Source organism: Perissodus microlepis, chromosome 15 (genome assembly GCF_051167445.1).
Source record: "Perissodus microlepis isolate ML-2025 ecotype Zambia chromosome 15, ASM5116744v1, whole genome shotgun sequence".
Lineage (NCBI taxonomy): Eukaryota > Metazoa > Chordata > Actinopteri > Cichliformes > Cichlidae > Perissodus > Perissodus microlepis.
The window spans coordinates 721437-745000 of NC_140475.1; the positions used below are offsets into that span (position 1 = coordinate 721437).

At 44.6% G+C, this 23564-nt stretch overlaps 2 protein-coding genes across 2 annotated transcripts in view; both read left to right on the forward strand.

Annotated features, from left to right (window-relative positions):
- emilin1a (elastin microfibril interfacer 1a) overlaps positions 1–13504 on the forward strand; it is a 31975-nt gene extending 18471 nt beyond the window's left edge. The window contains exons 2-12 of the mRNA XM_084953352.1: positions 1676–1792; positions 3727–3893; positions 4241–4340; positions 4567–4675; positions 4761–4931; positions 6968–8245; positions 8780–9194; positions 9483–9599; positions 10382–10399; positions 10499–10633; positions 10732–13504. Of these exons, the coding sequence (XP_084809478.1) occupies positions 1676–1792; positions 3727–3893; positions 4241–4340; positions 4567–4675; positions 4761–4931; positions 6968–8245; positions 8780–9194; positions 9483–9599; positions 10382–10399; positions 10499–10633; positions 10732–11051 (2947 nt within the window). The 3' untranslated portion in view covers positions 11052–13504. The remainder of the gene's footprint in view (positions 1–1675; positions 1793–3726; positions 3894–4240; positions 4341–4566; positions 4676–4760; positions 4932–6967; positions 8246–8779; positions 9195–9482; positions 9600–10381; positions 10400–10498; positions 10634–10731) is intronic.
- Positions 13505–13610: 106 nt separating this feature from the next.
- ankef1a (ankyrin repeat and EF-hand domain containing 1a) overlaps positions 13611–23564 on the forward strand; it is a 20024-nt gene continuing 10070 nt past the window's right edge. Inside the window, exons 1-9 of the mRNA XM_084953355.1 lie at positions 13611–15446; positions 15732–15938; positions 16708–16869; positions 18828–19027; positions 19115–19264; positions 19456–19579; positions 21722–22538; positions 22776–23002; positions 23273–23421. Coding sequence (XP_084809481.1) covers positions 15749–15938; positions 16708–16869; positions 18828–19027; positions 19115–19264; positions 19456–19579; positions 21722–22538; positions 22776–23002; positions 23273–23421 — 2019 coding nt within the window. The 5' untranslated portion in view covers positions 13611–15446; positions 15732–15748. The remainder of the gene's footprint in view (positions 15447–15731; positions 15939–16707; positions 16870–18827; positions 19028–19114; positions 19265–19455; positions 19580–21721; positions 22539–22775; positions 23003–23272; positions 23422–23564) is intronic.

A 23564-nucleotide genomic window follows, 5' to 3' on the forward strand; every position in this document is an offset into this window, starting at 1 on the left:
TTACTCTTATATTTGGTTATATATTCTTCCTGTTAAAAGGGAGTTTTTCCTTCCCACTGTCGCAGAAGTGCTTGCTCATAGGGGGTCATATCCCACATAGCAGACAGGTCTGGCCCGGATCTGGTGTCAAGCCGGCAGTGCTGGCTGGCTTCTGGCATGGTAAGTGGTTTGTCATCCAGATACGAGCCAGGTGCAGATGGCACTGTCTATGTGATGGCATGCCATATCTGGGCCGATTATGGTTTGGGTTATGTGGCCCAGGCTCATAGAAAACAGGTCTGGCCCAGATCCGGTATCAAGCTGGCACTTCTGACTGACTGGTGTCATGGCAGAGTGTATGTCAACCAGATGTGGGCCAGGTCTGGCAATGATGGCACTGTTTATTTTCCTGTTTTCCTCTTTTAGGTAGAAGACCCAAATGTCATGTTGCAATACTATACTGCTATGGTAGCTAATGTTTCAAACGCAGGTTTGACAGGTTTGTGAGTGTACACTTTATCCAAAACCCAGTGAGGTTTCACTCATGTTTGCCGCTGGGTGGCTGTAGCTCAGCAGGTAGAGCAGGTCACCTACTGATCGGAAGGTTAGTGGTTCGATCCCTGACTCCTCCAGGATGTCAAGAGTGTGAATGTGTATGAATGTAGTTAGGAAGCACTCAGCTTAGAGCAAGTTTGTGAATGTTGTATGGAGCACTTTGAGTAATCTGCGAGAGTAGAGAAGTGTTATATAGGAATCAGTCCATTCACTGTCTGAGCAGAGTTTCGTCATGTTACTTGTGCACTATTATGTTCCGGCACATGTAGTTATTACATGGCTTGATTAAGGTACACATTAGGCTGACATCTGGGGCCAGAGCTGAAACTGTTCTGGGCCATCACAGGGCCAGCGGTGTGTCTGCTGCTGGCCCATGTGTGGGCCACCTTTGGCAAACCAAATCTGGGCCACCAAAGGGCCGTCATTCTTTGAGGTATGTGGGCCAGATCTGAAATGAATATTTCTTTTATGTTTATATTGTTATCTGTAAGGGAAAACGCAAACAGGCGCTTTCATACTTAAAGCACATTTACAGTGTATCTACCTTCATTGGTTTATGAAGGTATTGCTTCATTTTTTAAAACTGATGTAATGAACTGAAAACTGTTTGCAGAGAAAATCTAATTTACTGTTGCAGTTACTTTCCAAGAAGATGTGAACCCTGGTTCACGACTTCTCAGATTTGTGGAAAGAGATAAGAAATCATGCATCTGACAGGCTTTTATAAATGTTATGCTGGGCATTTGTGAATAAATGTAACTCTGTGTTTACTGCAAGGAGATGCAGTATAAATACTGCAGTGAACTTGGTGTGTTGCAGTCATTGTTAAATTCATGTACTTATCATACATGATCTGACTTTTGCACCAATTTTCCTGGAGTGTAGCACAGAACAATAACTTCAAGTCTAAGGTCTGAGATATTAATCTACAAAAACTCCAAACAGTGGAGACTCACATTCAGCGTGTAACCAGAGTTTTGATTGTCATTCCTTCCCTGTTTTCTGTGCCAGGGAACGTAGAGCAGAACCGGAGTGAGGGTGAGGTGCTATGTTTGTGTTAACGCCTGACTCGAAACTCTGAGCTAACCGATAGCCATCACACACTCATTCATCTGCCATTTCCTTTTCCCTGCTTCAATAGGAACTGGTGCGCTTATGTGGTGACGCGCACGGTTAGCTGCGTGATGGAGGATGGGGTGGAGACGTACATCAAGCCGGACTACCAGCGCTGTGCCTGGGGACAGTGTCCTCGAGTAGCGTGAGTATCTATGCCTCGTCTCCGTGTTTCCGGATTCTACCCCGAGTTTAGCCTTGCCATCTTCAAAGCCGCAGGAGTCCTGCACCCTGTATCCATCATCTTGTTCTATTTCCTGTCTGTAGACTTCACTCAGCTCTCTCAATCTTTTGTCTCCCGGGCTTCAACCACGAGGTCAGGAGGGCGCCTGGTTGAAGCTGGGCTTCCACATGATTGCAGCTCCGTACTGGTCTCTGGGTAATCTCAGTGATAATGTCTCTTTGGTGCAGACGGGTGAATATCTACTATTACAAGTAACGGAGCACATTTACTAGAGATAGGACTCGCTAAATGGGTTTTCCAGTCGTGGATGTAATGCTTGGAGAAAACATTAATCGAGCATTGCTGATGTTTTCCCTCCTTTGAAGTTTTCACTGTGTTGTCTAACCCTGGCCTTGCCGCTTGATCCCGATGCCTGCCAGGGGCCTCAGTCTAAACCTGGGCTATGCTAAGAATGAAGCCAACAGGAGTTCCAGGCACCGCAGTCTCGTCTCCTACCCTGCAAAAACAATCTTCTCTTGCTCTCTGTTTCTTCCTTTTATGATTCTCTCACTTTCACTTGCTAACTCTGCCCAGCTCCTGCTCCCATTTCTCCGAGCCCTGTTTTGTTTTTCTTCTACGAGGACCTTTTTTCTCACGCTCACAGAAAAGGGAGCTGGAAGATGAAATCTTTTTTCTGTGTTACCTACAGTAAAGTCACGAAAGGAAAAAAACTTTTGCAGCCGCGGCTTGTTAACATGCCTGTGATGGTAAATCTTTATGGAGAGCTTTGGCCAATTTTTGGTCTATTTATTGCGTTAGGACTGCAAATAAGACCTCTTCAGAAGCAGAGCTGAGTGGCACATTAATGATACGACTCCAGCAAAGCTTTCCAAATAAAACATTCTTTTCTTTTTTTGCAAAGGAATGCTCTAAGAACGAGATTTTGTACTGGCTCAGTGCAGTTCCTTTGGAAAATGGGAATTTAAAGTCCCTGTAATCTCATTCATCATCAGTAGATGATTTGCTGTGATTTTCCTCACATATAATGACCTTTGCACATGAATATCAGTGTACAGCACAATGATGATGTCTCATGCAGGGTTTAGGGGCCGCTGCAGGTCTTTGACTTGGTTACATTGCAAATATTAAATCTTGCAGTGTCATCACCGGGAACAAGTTGGCTGCAGTTTTTGAAGGCAGAAACCAATAAGGCTAAAAGTTTGGTGCTGTGTTAGTGATCTGTGAGGCTGTACTCAGGCATGGCTGCACCTTGAAACCAAACACAGATGATAGCACGCTGACAGGCTAATACATGTATGCCTATAGATTTTTTCTAAAATCTATCCTGACTTTTCTACACTCCATACAATGATACCAAAAAAAGAGTAATATAAAGCTAAATTTGGCCATAGAAAATAAAACAATTGTTTGAGCCACCCCATATGGAAAAGATATATATAAATCTTATAAAGTTTAAATATCTGTCTTGTGTGAAACTTGTATGAAAAGCATACAAGAGTGAAAACAGATATAAGATCCTTAAAAATTATAAAAATGAAACTTGTATGTTTTAGATACTTCATAAAACAATATATGAAAGTACTGAGAAAGTGGCCACTTTCATGACTAAATCATATCAGCCTTATATGAGTCACTATATGAAGTAGGCCACATCTGATGCAAGTCTTTTATAAGTTTATTCTATTTCTCTTCCATATGGGACACTATAAAGTAGGGCTGCCACAAACGATTATTTTGATAGTCGACGTAATCGTGACTAGTCGACTAATCGTGGCAGCCCTACTATAAAGACGACCAACACAAACTAAAAACAATCGAGATGAAAGGGTCACGGGGTCGGACGAGTGAAAACACCAATCTGGATGTCGTTTCACAAACTCCTTTTTCATCCTCAGCTATCGGACGTACAGGAGACCGAGATATAAAGTAGCTTACAAGATGGTGACAGAAATGGAGTGGAGGTGTTGCCATGGTTACTCCGGGGAGGACTGCCACAGTGGACCACAGGGGACACCTGAGACTGGTGTCGCGGACACAGGTGGTGGGCAGCGGGGAGGAGAAGGTGAAATTACAAACAAATCATAAAATATTCTTTATCTTCTGAGTTTTGATACCTCAAGAATGAAAGAAGACTTGTGGCCTCTGATAATGTAAAGGACGACTGCTTTTAAAGCCTTGAAAACATCAAATGGTCATAACATTAAAAAAAGAAGCTCAGGCTGCCGTATTATGTGTGTCACACGTACTGAACCTCAGTGAACTGTGTGTTTCCTTTATTACTGGAAAATGGTCCAAATCTGGAAATATGAAAACAGTCAGTATAAGTAGCTGACTGAAAAACATGTCGAGACATTTAGCAAATAGATTTACAGCATTAAGCATTTTACACCTTCCTTTCCTTTTGTCCAGGAGACACAGAGAAGATCAGACAGCTGGAGAACACCATTCATGGCCTGACCAAAGACCTCAGCAACATGCAGACCACCATCAATGGCATAAACCAGAGGCTGTACGTCACTGTTGTTTTTAACACACGTGCACGCTTTATTTCATGGACTGAGTTTAGTGTTAGTGAAACGCTGTTTAGTGGAAATAAAGAAACTAAAGTGTTGTTAGGGTCACGCATGGACGGCACACTTTCGATTCCTGTTTATTGCACTGGGGATATACCTCAACTTTGGAGTGGATGAAAACTTCTCACACGCGAGGGAATCAAAACTGTTTCTATCTCATAGGCACGGGCTGACTGGGGCCATTGTCCCTGCAGATTCAGCTCAACCACACATGAAGGAAACCATCAACAGCATCCAGACAAAGCTGGATCATCTCTATAACAGGACACAGGTAACTCTGTGGCTGTCCAGAAGTCTGCTGTTTGTGCACGCAAGCATGGATGATGCTCATTTCTGTGACTGCTGTGGTCGTTTAGGCACATGATCAGACGCTGCTTACGATCAACAACCACCTGGTGAATGGAGGAGGTAATGAACTGGATGGAGCAGGCCGAGGAGGAGGTGGAGGTGACCAGCTGAACATCCTAAAGGAAGAGATACTGACAGAGCTGGAGAGGAGGGTGTCTCTGTCCTGCTCTTCCTGTCAGGTAAAGTCCGATATGTCCTCATTCATTATGTCATAATTATATCAATATGGCAACAATCACCATTATTTCCCCACCACCAATAAAAAATGAAGGCGTACTTGTGGTTCGTTTACTAGCAGTTCGATGTTCATGCCTTTGCCCCTGTGGGAAGCGATTTCTTCTGCCCAAAGCAGTAAAAGATAATGGCCCCATGCTGCAGCATAAACCACTGCACAAACAAACAGTAAAAAAGGATTACTTAAGAAAAAGATGAGAAAAGTGCAGCGACAATAAGGAAACAGTTTACCAGCTGCATTACGTTTTTTTGTTGGGATTCAACAGAAATCAGATAAAGTGAGTTTTTATTTGCCTCGTGTGCTGTCATGGCTCCCTGTGGGCGTCGACACATAAAGGGCCCCACACTTGCGCACACCATAGCACAAAGCCACTCCTTTGTTTGTCCCAGGTGCTCCTGCATTGTCAGATCTTCACTCTGAGCACATATGACCTAAAATGCTGCATACAAAGCGTCGTAGCAGAGCGATTGTCTTAGTACACTGGGCAGCTTCTACAATGACACCTACACCTGTTGCGTAAACTAGAGGACGTTATATCGTCTTGCGTCTGTCGCCGTATGTACACTCTGCTCTTATTGGCACTCAGCGAAAGTTTAGCCTGAGTGCTTTACATCATCAGCAGGTTTTTTGTCCATGGTCTCCATGTCACTGTTAGTCGCTTCCTGTGTGGAAGCTTCGGACACTTTTGGCTAGCTGTCAGCCCAACCACCCCGTGCTGACTGATACTTGATTTATATAGCACCTGTTTCAAAACAAGGCTATAAAGCCTTTCGCACAATAGTAAAATAGGTGGAATGACGAAGGTTTGTAAATGTACTTTTTTATTCAGTATGACACGAAAAGAGTAAATGAGCCCATAAACCAAGCAGGAAAGTGTTTACAGAGGTAAAGGCACAAAGTCATTGACCCACAGGACTACGTGAGTCTTTATAACCACAGCTGTCGCCACCTGTTGGTCTTCAGATAGAATGCAGGTTTAAGGCACTTCAGCATTAGCTTAGCCTCACTTTCTACTGTCTGTGTTTTTGCCAGCTGTGATCTCAGTCAGTAGGACAGGGGTAGGCAACGAGTGCCGGTGTCCTGCAGGTTTTAGATATCACCCTGGGTTAACACACCTGAATCAAATGATTAATTCATTACCAGGCCTCTGGAGAACTTCAAGAAATGCTGAGGAGTCATTTAGCCCTTTAAATCCGCTGTGATGGATCATGGACACATCTAAAACCTGCAGGACACCGGCACTCGAGGCCTGGAGTTGCCTACCCCTGCAGTAGGATATGATTACACATCCACCTGCAGCTTAGCTGGATGTACAAATCTGCTGATGGTGAGTTTGTTAGCAGATGACATCATTTAAGAAAAAAGCTAGTTACAGGATCCAGTCTGGGATTGGATGAAGTAAACAAACATGGTTGCTCAAGACAAAAATATTTATCTTTACTATAGCCTCAGAATGCACTGTATACATAATATATGAAAAATTCTTTGCAATATTACACAATGAGTGATATTTACAGGGAAACAATATTGAATCAGAACGTCCTTCCTTTTAACGGAGCGCTGTAACCTTTGATAAGAAGATTAAAGAGAGGTTTGGTCGTGGAAATCCCACCTCCACCATCCCATACTTGATTTCCTGGCCTGTGTTAAGTAAACAGTGATCCATAAAACAATAAAAACAATAAAACATCAGCACAAACACTTTGTGGGGTGACTCTCCAAGGCTACGCAGCTTTCCTGTTGGTGTAGTGTGTAGATGGCTCAGTGCTTTTCTCCTATAGAGTGAAGTAATACACATGGTATTAGTATAGAGATACAATTACTCCTGCTGAGAAGCAGAACAACAAAGCAAACCTACAGTTCAGGAAAAGTACCTTTGAAACCCTTAGAAATCACAAAAAAATCAAAGTTTCAAGTATGTTGAAAAAATATGAGCCTGACATCATGACGGTTATGTCTCGTATGTCTCGTTATCACCAGGTCGGCGTGGAGGACCTGAGGCGCCAGCAGCAGCAGGACAGGGACCGGATCGCAGCCCTGGAAAAGAGGATCAGCTCCATAGACCAGCACTTGAGGCAAAGCTTGGAAATCTCTCGCAGTGAGACCGAGCGCTCACAGGCCTGCTGCAACACAGTCACTGAGCTTGGAAGGAGGCTGTCTGATGTCGAAGTCCGACTCACCTCCACTGCAAACAAGTGTGACGCTATTAAAGGGCGGCTGGATAAGGAGCTCGCTGGGACGAGTGGAGGAAAGGGAAGAGTGACAGAGGACCGGTTGAATGGCAGGCTAAGAGAACTGGAGAAGAGGATGAATACCACAATGAGGAAGACGGAGCAGAGGTGTACTAACACCGGGAACAACATGAAAGAAACTGTGCAGAGAGACGTCACTCAGCTGCGAAACTCGGTCCTCGTTCAGCTCGATGACCACAGCTACAAGATCGGTAAAGTAGAGCTGGATGTGGCTGTTCTTGGAGACACGGTCAAGGACCACAGTCGACGTTTAAGCAAGCTGGAGAACATCACGACCTTCCTCGACAGACGGCTGACATCGACCACAGACATGTGCAGAGACACCTGCGGGCCGAACGCAAGAGACCGAACAAGTGATGAAACTGTGAAAACTTTAGAGTGGAGGGTTGTGGCCAACCAGGATGAGATCCAAAAGTTTAACACCAAGCTGAACAACCTGTCGGTGTCAGGAGACTCGCTGCTTGAGAGAGTGATTAACTTAACAACTGATGTGAAAAAGATAACAGCTGTGACCGGGAAGGATGGCGAGCACTTCAACAGGATCTTCACTGAAGTGGAAACTTTGGGCCGCGATTTTAAGGAGTGTTTGATATGCAGCACTGTAGAAAAGGACCTGCTCACATTTAAAAACTCCACCACGATCAGCCTCAACAGATGCCAGACGGCACTGACGGATCTGCGGAGAAAAGTCGACTCGGGAGAATCTGTCTGCTCTCAGGTTTGCTCCAACCTCCAGGAGGAGGTGGGACGACTCAGAGAGGACGTGGAGGAGTGCACGGTGCAGTGTAAAACCAACATAAATGATCTAAAGAAACGTCTGGAAGGTCACACTGTACATAGTGGAAAATTAGGAGGGGATCTGAAGTCTATCCAAGGAGAGCTGGCTGAGGTCATGGATACTTTTAGCTCCATTAATGACACTCTGAAGGGCCTGGGAAGGACTGTGCAGACACACGGGCACACGATAACAGATCTGACCCACATTAAGGACAATATCATCGTTGAGGTAAGAATATGTGATGCAGATAATAGCCTAGTTATGCACACATCTGTTTGACATGTGAACCTTTTAAAGCCATTAAAGGCTTTTTCTGCGTTGCATTGTGGAGTGGCTATAAAGCAAGTAATGAACCAAAACAAGGAGACTATATCAGTGTGACTGTTGGTAGCTTGGATCAGCAGGCATAGCAGCGGGAACTGCCTGGAAAAACAGAAAGAGCAGTGTTGGGCGGGCTGCGCAGTTGTTCAGTTCAAATGCACTGCAAGTCAAGAAAACACCAGCAAACAGAAAATGATGCAAAAGCACACAAAAGAAAACAGAAGTTCAATAAAAAAGAAGAGAAATTCATAAAAATTTCCAAATGCATCGTGGTTACCTTTGGAACTGCTTTCATAGAATATTAATACAGTTATGAAAATAGGATATTACAGATATTTGGGTTTTCTGACAGATGATGTGCTGACCGTAGGAGAATAAATTGTGGAGCAAAGGAAAACAGAAAAGTCTTTTCATAGTAGAACTTTCAACACTCTTTTCAAGGTGAACAACCTGCAAACGGTCCTGGCAGACCACGTCGCTGACTCAAACACTCGATTCAGCGATCTGGGCAGAGAGATCCAAATAATTAGGAGCAACCATGTGACTGAGATCAGGGAGTGCCGGAGGTCCAGTGACGGCCTAGATCGAAGGCTCTCCAACCTCGAAAAAGTGTCTGGGCGCTTCGACTTGTTTTCTGGAAAGCTGGAGGGCATCAAGGAGGGCTTGGACCGACACGTGTCTGGGCTGTGGACCTCTGTTAATGGACTCAATGTCACAGTTACTTCTCAAGGAAATGCTATTGAAAATATCCAGAACGTCCAGCTGCCTCACATCCACTCCAACATACACAGGCTGAACTCTTCAGTGGTCGACTTGGTCAGAGACTTCCACAGATTCAAAACACGGGACTTTAAGGGTGAGTCACAGAGGGCAGATGGCGTGGGATTTGAATGCTGGTCAAGAGATAGTTGCTCCCAACTGAAGGGAGGTACGTTTGGACTGAGGGAAAAATAGATGAAAGAAAGATTCCAGGCAGTTGTCATAAAATGATTTAAATTGTGCTCTCTGCCTAAAAGCTAAGTTTTAGTAAATATGAGAGTAAAGGGCACGTCCCACGAGTTCTCTTTAAGGATAGTGTTACTGGTAAAGAGAACTTTTCCTGGAGTGTTTCCCGGCTGTCTCACCAAACATTGCACTCCTTCAGGTCCACCTGGTCCACCTGGGCTCCGAGGAGAGCAAGGGCCCCGGGGTCTGATGGGACCCGAAGGGAGGATAGGACCTCAGGGCAGAGATGGCGAACAGGGACCAATGGGACCCCCAGGTAAATACTGTAGGCCCAGTGTTGGAACCAGAGTAGTGATCATCTTAGGCCAAAAAGATGGAAGTTAAGCTTAATCAAGCTAGCTAAAGTTAGCTATGTTATTTAGGAATGTGCATTTGTACCGTTTGGATGTGACTCCTGGTAAAACCTTTCACCAAACAGAGGCTTCTTGAACAATCTGTCAACACCGCAGCAGCAAATCATTTTTATTTGGCTGATAATTGGCATTATTCTCAACTAGATGATCAAATTTAGGTTGTTTTCTCGGGGCTTATTTTTTATTTTTTTGTGTGTATGTGTTTGTTTGTTTTTTTATATCTCTCTATGGACATACTGCAAATCGATTTCCCATTGGGGACAATAAAGTTACCACCATTGAAATCTTAAATCATCACACCAACTAAAATGCAGTAGAATGTGATTTGCTCTAAATTTTTACTCAAAAAAACATAAACTATAGAACTATGAATTTCTAATGCGACCCAGCCATGGGTCAAGGCACATGTGTGAGCCGTCTCCCACTGGGACACAAACTTCAGTACAGAAGAGTAAATTTAGGTCAGAGCAATGAGGAATACCATAAACTGACTTCTGCTTCTTACTAGTTTGAATTTACTTTTTCTATAAATAAACATGTGTATTAACAGATGTATTTGGTGCATCTTTGATGTCTCTTCATTAACATGTTGCATATGTACAATGTGATAAAAATCAAATATAAACATGAGGAATGGTATCGCTGGGTCTAACTCGCTGTTGTTATCTTTCATCTTACTTTCCAGGTCTCAGAGGGGAACAGGGTATGTGGTGTTCTTATCAAACAGCAGATCAAAGTGCGACTAACTCTTTGATCTCGAATCCACGGTAACACCTGCTCTTTGTTTCTGCTCTATCATCAGGTCCTCCAGGCTCCGATGCCCACGTGCCACGCCTTTCCTTCTCTGCCGCCATGACCCGCCCGATGAGGAACACGGGAACCATAGTGTTCAATGAAGTCTTTGTCAATGAAAATAACGCCTACAATCCCAAAACAGGTGAGTTTCACTACAACGGACGTTTCAATAGTTTTAGGTTTTCTTTATTTCAACTTGGTGTCTGCAGTCAGTCATTATGACCTCGTCCTGTCCCTCAGGTTATTTCACAGCTCCTGTGCGTGGGAAGTACTTCTTCAGTGGCATCCTGACAGGCCACAAAAACATAAAGATCGAGGCAGTGCTGTCCAAGTCCAACACTGGTGTGGCCCGAGCAGACTCGGCCGGATATCAGCCTGAAGGCCTGGAGAAGCCCATGGCTGAGGCAAAGCACATCCCTGGAGCGTTAGCTGTCTTTAACATCATCCTACCCATGGAGGAAGGGGACACGGTCTGTATCGACCTTGTAACTGGGAAGCTGGCCTACTCCTCCGAACCTCTGACCATCTTCAGTGGGATGCTGCTCTACGAAACCATCTGATTGGATGTGTAAAAATCCTGAGCGTGAGAGCTTCTGATTTGTCCAAGAGACAGTGCCACTGAGAAATTGAGATTATTGGACTGGATCTATTCAGCAAGACAAAAGCTTATGTTTGACCTTCAGTGCCAGGAAGGATTTCAGAAGTCCTTTGTAACCACAGTCGTTTGTTCTGTGTTTCACAGCTTTAAGGAAAACTATTTTAGGCAAGAGCCATTGGTGTGTTTTTGTATCCTGAAGGTTACATGGTTATCTAATAATGTCACATGTTTTCACTAATATTTTCATATATATCTACAACCAATCCCTCCCCCCAAAATTAAATAAAAGAAAATTGGCACATTGTGTAAAATGGAAATAAAAACAGAACACAATGATTTGTGTCACAAATGTCATAAATCCACCTTTTTATTCACAATCGAATACACAAAACATGTTTATGACTCTTATCACTATATCCCTCATCTTTAAAAAGCTGGGAGTTAAGGAGACCAGATGCTGGACTTTTGGGAGAGGATTGTTGTCCCATTGGTGTCTGTTAGAGGATCCAAGCTGCTCCACAGTCCTGGCTCTTCTCTGTTGCACTGTAATAGATGCATTATGCAGCTTAGCATTGTCTAAGGCCTTCCCTGAAAAAGATGTCTGGGTGGGAACTCGTTCTGATCTCCCACCTGTATGTATTTCATAGGTACTGATGCGCCTCCACACCATCAGAGAGGCAGGATTTGAGAGCTGCTGACAAGCCGAATGGTGCCTCTTCTCTTTTCTTTAGAGGACACGGCGTCCGTGTTTTCCAAAAAGAATTTCAAATTTCAATTCTTCCAACCACAGTTTTCCACTTTGCCTCAGTCTATTTTAAATGAGCTTTGGCCCAGAGAAGTTTCTGGATCATGTTTGTGTATAGAGCTTTATCCTGCCTTTGTGGATGTCACGGCGGACTGTAGTCACAGACAATGGACCTTACAATTAGATGCAAAATGTTCCTCCAGCTGTTTCTTTTTAGTAACGTTAACTTTTCCAAACTTTTTTGAGATTTGCTGATGCAAACCAAGTCAAGAGCTAATGTTTTTTTCTCAAAATAATTTCAGCTTAAACTTGTAAAAATATGGATCCATAACATTTCAAAATCATTGCATTCTGTTGTTATTTTCATTTTACATGCCATTCCAACATTTTTGGAACTGGTTCAGGTAGTTTTTTTCTACTTTTAGCTCCGTATTATGTCACTGAGAATGGATATCCCTTATATGGGCACCTTAGTTGTGTAGCCAATAGGAAGAAAGTTGGCTCAAAGTGGGGCGGGGGAGCTGAAATTGCTTCCTTCAGACAGAGGATGAACTACGGGGCTACGCCAAGCACCAGTGTAAGATAAAAAAGGGTTATTTTTAACCAGGGATCCTTCAAAGCTACTCAGCAAAGCTAAGCAGAGTTCAAGAATGAAAACATGGAGCTGGAAGGGAGCACCACCGGTGCCATTTAAAGAAAGGTTATCTTATAAAAAGATGATTAATGTGAGGGCTTTTTGTCCCTTATCCACCCACAGCATACCAAACGATCAGAGGTTATTACACACACTTCCTGAATTATTCCTTGGAGTTTCATTCTTACCACAAGTAAATTCCCAGAAATGCAACGCAGAGTGCCAATTGTATTGGAAAAAATGCAGAGTGATGAAGTCCAAACCACTATCACTATTCTTTAGGAGGAAATGCGCAAATGAAGTCACTGATAGTTTGGTGGAGAAACCACAGGATTTTATAAATCATACAAAACAATAAGAGCATTATAGGACATTAGCTATGCCCAGAAACACAAGAGGACGTGGAGGACTGCCAAGGGCAAGAACAGTTCTTCTAAGGGACGTTTGTGAGAGTTCAGATGGTGAAAGTTATGTCGCTGTTACTATCAGTCGAGTCGAGTTTTTATGCAAAGCAAACAATAACAAATACAGAAGCTACACTTATCCTTATATCGAGTATACAAAGCCTATTTCTTTGATTGAACACACACATCCTGCCTTTGGTTGTCTGTTTTTCAAGTGTGTATTTTATAAGGTGTTGTACATATTTTTAAATGGCTTGCACACTTGTTTGCAGATTCATAATGCATTTTTTACATTATGGCTTAAGAGTGTATTTTCTCTTTTTTCGTATCATACACGTTTTCCTTTGCAAGGAGGACATGTTTGTCATCAACTCTAGTGTGGAAATATAAGTGTATGTGTCTAAGCATTGTGTAACCTTAACAGACTGTACATATTTTTATGATCTTTAAGAATTGCCACTTCACCTTGCAAGGTACTGTATACGTTTTGTATGTTTTGCCACGTGTGCTACAAATACAGATACCCAGTGTTATACGGCTCATGTTATACGGCTCACGTCAACAGTATCGCTCTCATCTGGATTTGGTTTCTTTTATTAAATGAGCTGGTATGCATCAGGTTTTACACACTGCTCCGCCTGCTTTGGACTTCACTTATTTAATCTGGCACTTCTTTGGCCTTCACAAATACACACAGCTGGGCTGACTTTTGTTTCTGGCTCCTACTTCAAACTTCTATCATCTCCTCGCTCGACTTCAACAGGCTAATTTTAGCTTAAGACAAGACAAGGAGTCTGTTAAACTGTTTTTCTTTCATATGCTGCACTGCAGTGACCCCTAGTGTTCAGGATATTTACTCCAGCAGCTGTTAGGAAAAGCTTAACAGTCAAGAAGCTCATTACTTATCAAAGAAAAGATATGTGCTCTTATTTGTGTTGTTATAGCCTCATTCCAAAATGAAATTCTACACAAGTGAAAAACATTTTTGCTGGAAGTATATAAAATATATAATTACATATTACATGCCCATAATTACTCACAGACTTTGCTCGACATCGTGTTGAAGCACCTTTAGCAGCAATCACAGCCTAAAGTCTTTGAATATGATGCTACAGGCTAGCACTCTTGTTTTTGAGCAGTTTCTCTCATCCTTCTTTGGAGAACCACTCAAGCTCCACCAGGCTGCGTAGTCATTTTTGGCTCTCTGTTCAATCAGGTCCAAGTCTGGCCTCTGGCTGGACATTCACAGAGTGAAGCCACTCCTTTGTTATCTGGGATGTGTACTTAGGGTCATTGTCCTGTTTGAAGATAAACCTTCGCCCAAGTATAAGGTTCAGAGAGCTCTGGAGCAGTTTATCATCAAGGATTCTCGGCACATCGCTGTATTCATTTTTGATTCCTTTTCCCTTGATCCTGACTAGTCTTCCTGCTGCTGAAAAACATCCCCACAGCATGATGCTGCCACCACCGTGCTTCACTGTGGGGATGGTACTGGCCAGGTGGTGAGCAGTGGCCGGTTTCCTCCAGACATGATGGAGGACATGAGTCAGGCCAAAGAGGTCAATTTTCGTTTCATCAGATCAGAGAACTTCAGACGTGCAGTCATTCGCCTCTTACTGAGGAGTGGCTTTCATCTAGCCACACAGGCCTGATTGGTGGAGAAACTTCTGGTGCAGAAATGGTTGTCCTTCTGGAAGGTTCTCCTCTCTCCACGGAGCAACGCTGGAGTTCTGTCAGGTTCTCGGGAACCTCTGACTAAGGCCCTTCTACCCTGATTGCTCAGATTGGCTTGATAGCCAGCTCTAGTCCTGATGGTTCCAAACGTCTTCTATTTACAGATGTTGGAGGACACTGAGCTCAGTCAGACCTTCAAAACTGCAGACCTTTTTCTGTAACCTTCCCCAGATCAGTGCCTCCATACAATCTTGTCTTGGAGGTTTGGGATTGTCCAGTTCCTTGGACTTCATGGCTTGGTTAGTGCTCTGACATGCACTGTCAACTTTGTGACCTCATTTATACAGGTATGTGCTTTTCCAAACAGAAAACATCTGACAGATGATCAGTGGAGACAGGATGAACATGATGCCAACCTTGAGTGTCATGGCAAAGGCTGTGAATACTCATGTACACGATCTGTTATTTTTAATAAGTTTGCAAGAATTTCAAGCAAACGATTTTAACTTTGTTATTAACGGGATATTTGTGCAGAATTTTGACAATTTTGAAAAAATAAAATAATCCATTTGGGGAAAATGGAAGCAAAGTGGTGACGCTTTCATTTACAACAACTTCAGTATTGCCGAGCTTATCGAGAGACCCTGAAAGCAGCATCAGACGCTGCCGAGGGCACGAGGTCCTGCCCGGGATTTTCGCGCGTTCCGTTACCATGGAGCCGACTTTGTTTCCTTCTAACGGCCCGCACAGAAAAGTGAAAAGCCTTGGAGGAAAAGCAGGTACAGACGGGACCCTCGTCGCTGACCAAGCGTCCTGGGTTTGTGGACCACAGCAGCAAGTGTTCACGCTTCTGTCAAACAAGGAGAGCCCGTGTAACCCGTGCGTGTCTGCGTGCAGAAGGTGCGTGATGAGCTTTAGGGGTTGAGCGTCTGTACTGACAGATTTTTAACAATACTTGTGACTTTATTTTTCATGTACTGTGGTGATGTTTGTCTTAAAGAGACCAGAAAAAGCACTGGGCCACTTTGTATGAAAGTCGCCATTCACATGGGTAACATGAACAAGTAGCTTATTTAAACTGCAGTTTTTCAGAGGAAAAGAAAGCACCTAAAAATTGTAATTCAATTAAAACATGTTAGAACCAAATATTTGCGTGCATGTTAGAAAGCTCCTATTTCATACCAGCATTCAGTGAGTCCACAATGAGCAGCAGAGTGGCAGAGGGCCGCCTGCAGACCCTGCAGATCTACCGCCTGCTTCAGCTGGTCCATAAAGGGGATAAGACACAGATAGAGAAGATGGTGCAGCTCGGGGCGGAAGACCTCATCCGTCTCACAGAGCCGAAGGACGGCGTGGGGGTGCTCCACGTGGCAGTTTCAGCCAACAATCTAGGTAATCTATGCCTGTGGGTTGGCTGTGGCAGACGCATTCCTTTGCAACAATCAGACACATTTGGTTGGATGAATGCTATGTTTGTTCAACTCAAATACTGTGGGTATTTACAGTACAGGTTATTTCATTGGAGATAATGTATCGGAATTTCAGGAGCGGGACCACGCCTCCAAACACGCTCCTTCTGGTTGTCATCTGTATAGGTTCGCCCAGTTCTGCAAACTGATCATTCTCGTTTACGTGCCCCACTGTCCCTCCCTCCTTGTTCTCAGTTCTTTAACTTCTTCATTTCTATTTAGTCCACGGGGATCTGCCAGGCCCGGGAGCCGTCGCCAGTCCCCTTCGAGGCCTTCCCCAAACTGCAGCTCAATTCATGTCCAAGCATCACTTTTACCTGCTAAAACGCTGTCAAACCTAAAATGAGGACGTGGGCCCAGCTAGTGAATTTAGTCTTTGTGTCTTTTAAAACCCCTTGTTTGCATGCCGCATTTCTTGCCAAAGAAAATATGTCCACAGAGATTTGTGGCAGCATGTAGAGTTCTCGAAAACGGCAGCGCAATGGAAAAGGGAATGGATGTTATTAAGTTTGTTAAACATCTCAATCACTGCCTGCAGTAACACTGGGGAAAGATGACATGGGGTATAAACATGTATTTCCAGTTACTTTTAAACATAATCTGCATCAAGCCCAGTTGGTCTGAGAATTTACCACAACCCCAAATATGATCTGTCTCCCGATTGTTTCTGCTCTCTCTTTTTCTCCTCACAGAGCTCGTCACCTTCCTCCTCTCCAAGGGAGCAGATCCTAACGTGCAGGACAAAAGGGGCCGCGCTCCGATTATGTTAGCTGCTGAGCTGGGCAACGATCCCATTGTGGCTCTTTTGGCCCACAGCGAAGCCAACCTGAGGCTCCTGGATGTAGAGGGCAAAAGTGAGTTCAAAACTAAAGGCATTACTACTTATAATCTCTGTGTAGGTTTAGCAACACTGCACTGACAGAAGAGTTACGGGATTTCAAACACGCTAAAGCTGTGTGCCGGGAGCTTCGTGGCATGAGTTTCTATGGCCGATGGTACAGGTGTAGGCGGCCCACTTTTGTTCATGTAGTGTGTATATGGTGGTAAACAGCAGGGTTTTCTTCAGATGTCTAGTTCAGAATTGCAGCTGTCACACTGTCACAAAGCAAGCGGCAGGACATACCCTACAAAGGTTGCCTCGGTGTGTTGGTGACCACAAAAATGAATTGAATAAGTTTTCACAATAAGAACCCAGAGGCATTTCAAGGGCTCAGCCCAATGGCGATGCTCACTTTTAGAGGGACATTGATGCCTATCTTTGTCTCCCTTAGCTTTATCCATACAGTGGGTGATTTTCAACGACTTGGCAACTCGAGAGAAATTCAGTCACATCCGGCGACGTAAAGTGACTATGGGTGAAAAAACGATGGCAATGAGAAAGAAGTAGGCACCTCTCGAAATGAGTCTTTCTCAACTTCAGCTGGCACTGAGAGCACAGGATGCTGGTGGCTGACAGCTAACAGGGAAGTAAATACATTAAGTTACTTAGGTAATGGGAGTCTGTCCATTAACAGCCGACTGTTACCTACAAAGTAAGGTTTGGGAAGCTAATCGCTTCCTGTGTGGATGCAGGTTTAGCCCACGATCGTTTTAAACAAAGAGACTCTAAAGCTGCAGCTTTTTGCTTTCTGGTTAAATAAAGTTTTGAAACAAAAATATTTTGTAGCATTTAACAGCTGCAGAATGATCAAGGCTGATATTATCACAGGAACACATGAGAGTTGGATTTCAGAGCTTTTTTGTTTGCGATATGTCATATTTGTTTAAAAGTTCCTGCACAAATGAAGCTCATTCATTGTGTGCCAAGTGTATCAGATGGTTTGCTTTAAATGTATGTATTCTCATTTGAGTCTCAGTTTCCCAAATGGGGGCGTTTCCATCTCAAGTTAGGTCAGCTGGATCGCTTGCGGCGTCTTTCCGCTCATGAACATGCAGAGTTTGTCTCTTTAGATATTGATGAGGAGGTGGTATCCCAGACAACTCCAATCAGAGCGCACAAAGGTCTTCTGAAGGAGCTCGTTGAAGTAATCGTGATAATGACCCCATTACAGTGTGTCTGTGGTAGCAATTACTCTAACTGGCTCTCCTTTGAGAGGTAGATCAAGGCTGAGTGATCGAATACTTCCTGACGTGTGCATAATTTACATACTGTATGATGTATGTACGCATGTGTGAAGAGCCATATGAGGGTTTTGTGTGTGTGTCATGCCACATGGACACGTCTAATTACAGATCAAGTCCTAATGATCGTCTCCTGTGAAACACGCTGAGCAACTTGATACGACCCAGCTCTCCCTGGGGTTTTGTTCAGCCTGGCCTCAGTGCTCACAGCAGGCTGAGCTTCAGTAGTCACACACACCTGTTTGTGTAATCCGTCGTGTCAGGAATATGGAGTAATGTGGGAATAATCAGAGTGGGGAAAGTAAAACAGCATCCTGCCCGCCGTCCTTTTACAGCAGTTTGATCCACCAGCAGTTAGCAGCTGTGCTCGGTGCTGGAAGCGTGGAAGCTATCTGTCAGAGCAAAGTTTCCCGAAAGTTTCCTCGCTTTTAATTTTGCAGTAGAAATGAAGATGGCTTGATTTGACTTGGCAGAGTTAGCTCGCTGATAGCTGCGAAGGACTGCAAACAATTAGACGGAGGGTCCACATTAATATTTGAAACAGCATTTAGGTCTTAAGTGCTTAGCTATCAAGCCATCGCTGCCTCAAAGTAGTCTGATTACACTGATGTACAGATTTATTGTTGACCCTTACTTGCTTCTTCTGTCTCATGACCTTTTCCTAAACTTTTGCACCCACGCTGTGACTCAGATGTGCTGTTCTACTGCATCTACCCCACCAAACGCCACTGCCGCTGCCTGCAGGTGTTGCTTAAGTGCGGTGCCGATGCCAACAGCGTGTCAGTGCAGGGGATGCATGTCTTTCAGCTGATGTGTGAAAAGGCCCAGGAGTGCACCCCCCTGTGCCTCATTATGCTGAATGCCGGGGCAGACCCCAATGCGGCACACCAGGTAAACAACAGGGACTGTGAGAACTGCGTTTTGAAGACAGTCTGTTGGAGCTGAAGCCTTTCCTCTCCTCTCTTCCCCTCTGTTCAGAAAACTGGAGTCACAGCGTTGATGGAGGCAGTCAAAGCAGGGTCCCTGCCGCTTGTTAGAGCTATAATCAGGATGGGCGGAGACCCCAACGCCTCTGACAGAAAGCGGCTCACAGCCGTCCACTGTGCTGCCATGGGCGGCTTTTTTGAGGTGTAGTAGCTGCTCATATATAATAGCTGACATCTTTTGAAATGCCAATAACATGCAAAGTTAAGCTGTATCTATTAGGACTTATTCTACTTTGTACTGAAAGCTGAATTAAAATGACAGCGACCCACTGTTAGTGTAAGCAGCACTTCAGATTTAGGCTCGTCTAACGTGTTGCTCTGGGCTGTGTTCAGGTGCTTCAGGTGCTGTCTGCATACTCAGCAGACATGAGTGCGATGAGCCTTAAGGACTGCACAGCCTTACACTACGCTGCTGCCTCGGGCAATGCAAACTGCTGCAAGTTCCTGGCACAGAGAGGTACTGTACTCTTTAAAGTCTTCTTCTGTGATGAGGCCTGTCACTCCTGCTGATGCCTTAAAAGGAGCCAGACATTTAAAGCTCATATCAACATTACATTCAGTAATTTCAGTCTGATATCATGTCACTTGTAGGCTAACGCTGAAACGCAGGAGGAGAACACAGCAGCTATTACTCAAAATGTACATCAGGAGAAAGCTGGTCACAGCGCGGGGGTCTGTGTGGTATCACAGAGCATTGCAATCGGCTCCGAGTCTTAAATGTGTGTTGAAGTGTGTGTGTGTTGGTGTTTGACAAACAGGGAAATAAACTGAATACTTAAGTAAAAAGGGCTCATCGTAATATTTACTGTTGAGCGAGGTAAATGTGTCTCAGCCTTGCAGCCGTATATAAAAACCACCATGACGTGTGCTTTGCTCGAGCGTCTCGGTCATTCCTCAGACCTCTGATGCCTGGAATCTGCTGGACTCGCTGTTCTAGCCACTGGGACCAGTTTGGACTTGACCTTTCACATCTCCGGCTGTTCTTTCCGCCCATCGGACTTCTTCCCAATATTACAGTAAGCTGGGATTGTCACGTCTGCAGCCTTGTGCTCTTTATCGGCCACAGCTCTGTGTGGTTGGTCGTCAGCAGCTGTCTGCCTGTGCCGCCATGACTCTGTGGAGTCCTTTAGGCCGAGCTTTTCTAACCTCTGGTAGGATTTATTGATGTCAGCCACCTCCTCTATCTAGCCCATGCAGGGGCTTTGTCCTCCTGTTTCTCCTCCTCCCGTTAGCTCCTCAGCTACCTAAGGCACTGTTGTAGCAGCTCATCTTGTGGGTGGGGGTGGGGGCCATGTATTCATGGTTGCTTCTTGTGTCATTCTGGCTTGTCGCTCTGATCCCCTCCCTCTCTCTTTTTGTTCTGTTGTTGCTCGTAGAGCCCAAAGGGGCTGGACTGCGTACCCAGGGTCCCACCCAACCTAAGCATCTATGACACTTACGTGGCCGTGATGATGGCCGTACGTCTGTACTGGCTCAGATCTTATTGCTGTCTTCTCTGCACCTGCCTCACCTTCTGTAGGCGTCGCCTCTGTGAGTGCGTGTTTATGAGGCTGTCACATTATTGTTGATCACGGTATTTTTGAGGTATTGCTACGTAAGTATTGTAAACCCAAACTGTGTAATGATTCATATGCATGGCCTGTGAACGTGAGAGGAATGCTGATGGTTACACTGAATATCTTCAAGTTTAAAAGAGGGGAACAGGACTCTATTTGGAATATGGGAATATCTTTTAGTTAGACGATGATTTCAATATGTTACCCTCCGTTTGTAGTAGTGTTCGTATACATGGAAGCGTAAAGGAGCACGCTCCACGGCCAGCTCCACGTTACTGCCAAAATGTTGAAATGTCATTTCATTTACACGTGTGTGGACGCTGGAAGAGTCGAGCACATTTTTGATTCTGTTCTGGTTTCTTTGACATACGAGCACGTCTCGTTTGATCACAGCGGACACACGGGGATTTCCCAGCTGCTATAAATATGGATCAGACTATCGTTTTATGATCAAACGCACAGTCGTTTCAGAGGTTAACATAATAACACAGTCCCCCTGCTTTTTTCATGTTCACACGTGGAAGTATTGTCCATAATTACCAGCTTGTGCACGCCTGCTGCTCACCGCACCTGTCGTTGTGTATTGGTTGTAGTGTGCATGTTGCCAGCTTCCTGTGTGATCAGAGGTCTTTTTGGACTGTTTGCTGCCCAGCTGGGGACAAATCTGTCCCATCATTCTTTCTTAAGATGATTTGGAGACATTTCTGTCCTTCAACGCGCATATTAAACCCTCTCTTATATTGGAAACATCCCACGTTCATGCATTTGTGACTTCTAGGCTGGACTTGTGTAATTCGCTGTTATCAGGATGTCAGACAGTAGATTTGTCCCATGTTGACGTCTCCTCACTGCTTGGACTGGGTTCTGGGTAAAATCCAGGACTGAATTTCAAATTCTTCTCCTCAGTATTTTTATAACAGATTGGAGGATCAGTGTTCTCCCCTCTGTGTTTGCACATCTCTGGTATGATACTAAAGCTGCAACCACAGTCCTGAGTTAGGCCATTCTGCCGTGTGTTTATATAAACTCTGCTCTGTGGTCAGGTTGTAACCCTAAACTGAAGAACCGGGAAGGTTTGCTGCCGCATCAGATTGCCAAAGATTCCGGTCACAACGCAGTAGCCAAGGAGCTCCGGAAGGCGGAGAGGAAGCAGGGAAAAGGCAGCGATCCCAGCGGCACTGGGCAGATGTCAGAGCTCTGGGCACTGACTCTCCACGACTGGTCTCAAGAGTATGAAGCTGAACTGTGGAAAGCCTTTGGCGACAAATCAGACACAGTTACTGCAGAGAGGTTTATTTCTGTATTAGAGGAGCTACAAGCTCCAGTTGAACCAGACCAGATCCAAGCAGTCATCTCAGCCCATGGAGGAGACGTCAACATCAGTGACTTCATCAGAGGAGTCAAGTACATCAAGAAACCGTTCCGCCTCTCCTCGTATATGCCTAAGAAGAAAAAGGGGGGAAAGGGAAAAAAAGGGGGCAAGAAGAAGAAGAAGGGTCCGTTTGTTCTCCCCATGCCCATTTGCACCCTCCCACCGGAGCTGAAGCCCCGACGAGCAGACGGAGGCCCACCCAGCTTCATGATCAGCTCATACTTTAACTGCTCGGACGTCCTCCGATTCGACCCGGCTCACCCGCCAGTGCATCCGGTGATGAACGACTCAGGATGGTACATACACAAGCCACCGCCGGTCTACGTCAACGTGAACTCCTGCGTGAGAACCAATGATCTGGAGTCTCTGGACCAGGCCTTCAGTGAAGGGGTGCCGGTGGATGTTCAGGATGAGTTTTACAAGACGCCGCTGATGGTCGCGTGCTCCACTGGCAGCTATGAGATGGCTCAGTACCTCCTCAGCAAGGGGTGAGAAAGTTCATGTTCTGATTTCAGTGCCATTTGTTTTTTCTGTGGCTTTACAATAAAAGCCAAATTAATATTTTCAATATTTTTTACCCGTTTCTTTAGCTTTGTATCACAAAGCACGCACACAGAAGCAAACTGGGTTTTTCTGGTGTTTGAGAGATGGCTGCTGATCCGAGCCAAAGAATGGGCCTAAATACAAATACGTGCCTTAAACTCTGACATCACTGTTTGTGACAGGGCTGATGTGAATGTGTGTGACCAGTTCTTCTGGACCCCCCTCCACCATGCGGCGTACGCCGGGCAGCGGGAACTCATTGAACTTCTGGTGAATGCTGGAGCTAACGTCGATGCCCCGGCCCTGGGCGGAGCCACGCCCCTCATGAGGGCCATTGAGACGTCTCGAGTCTCCTGTGTGGATTTCCTCATCGAGGCGGGTGCCAGTGTGCTTGCAGAGAACAAGAGAGGTGTGACGTAGTTCAAAGTCTTTGTACCTTTTTCTTATAATGCCAAAATGGAAACACATGATTTTGAATAATTACTCTTTAACTTTAACTCTCCATCAACATTTACTCTAGAGGTCTCCTTTGTGGCGATGTATGATGTACCAGCATTCATATCCTGTCTTTATAGGCTCATTGACTACAACCCTACATCGTAGCACTTTCACATCTATGGCCACTTTAGAATCACCATGTCTCGTTTATCTGCTGCTGCTGGATTGTATTTCTGTACAGAGCAAAGCTGCCTTGATGTTGCCAGAGATTTTGCAAACCCTGTAATAATCGACTTGGTCAAACAAAAGATGGATTCTCTGCCTAAACCAAAGGACCAAGCAAAAGGAAAGGAGGCCGAAGCTAAAAAGCCTAAAGCGACTAAAGCCAAGGTACACAAATAATCTACGACTTAAAGGAGACCTTTGAAAACACATTAAAATCGTTTGCCTTCAGACTTTCCCTGTTATCTTTGTTTCTCTATTCTGTATCTAATGTTCACTCTGTACTATAAGAATATAGCAAGTCTTGGTTC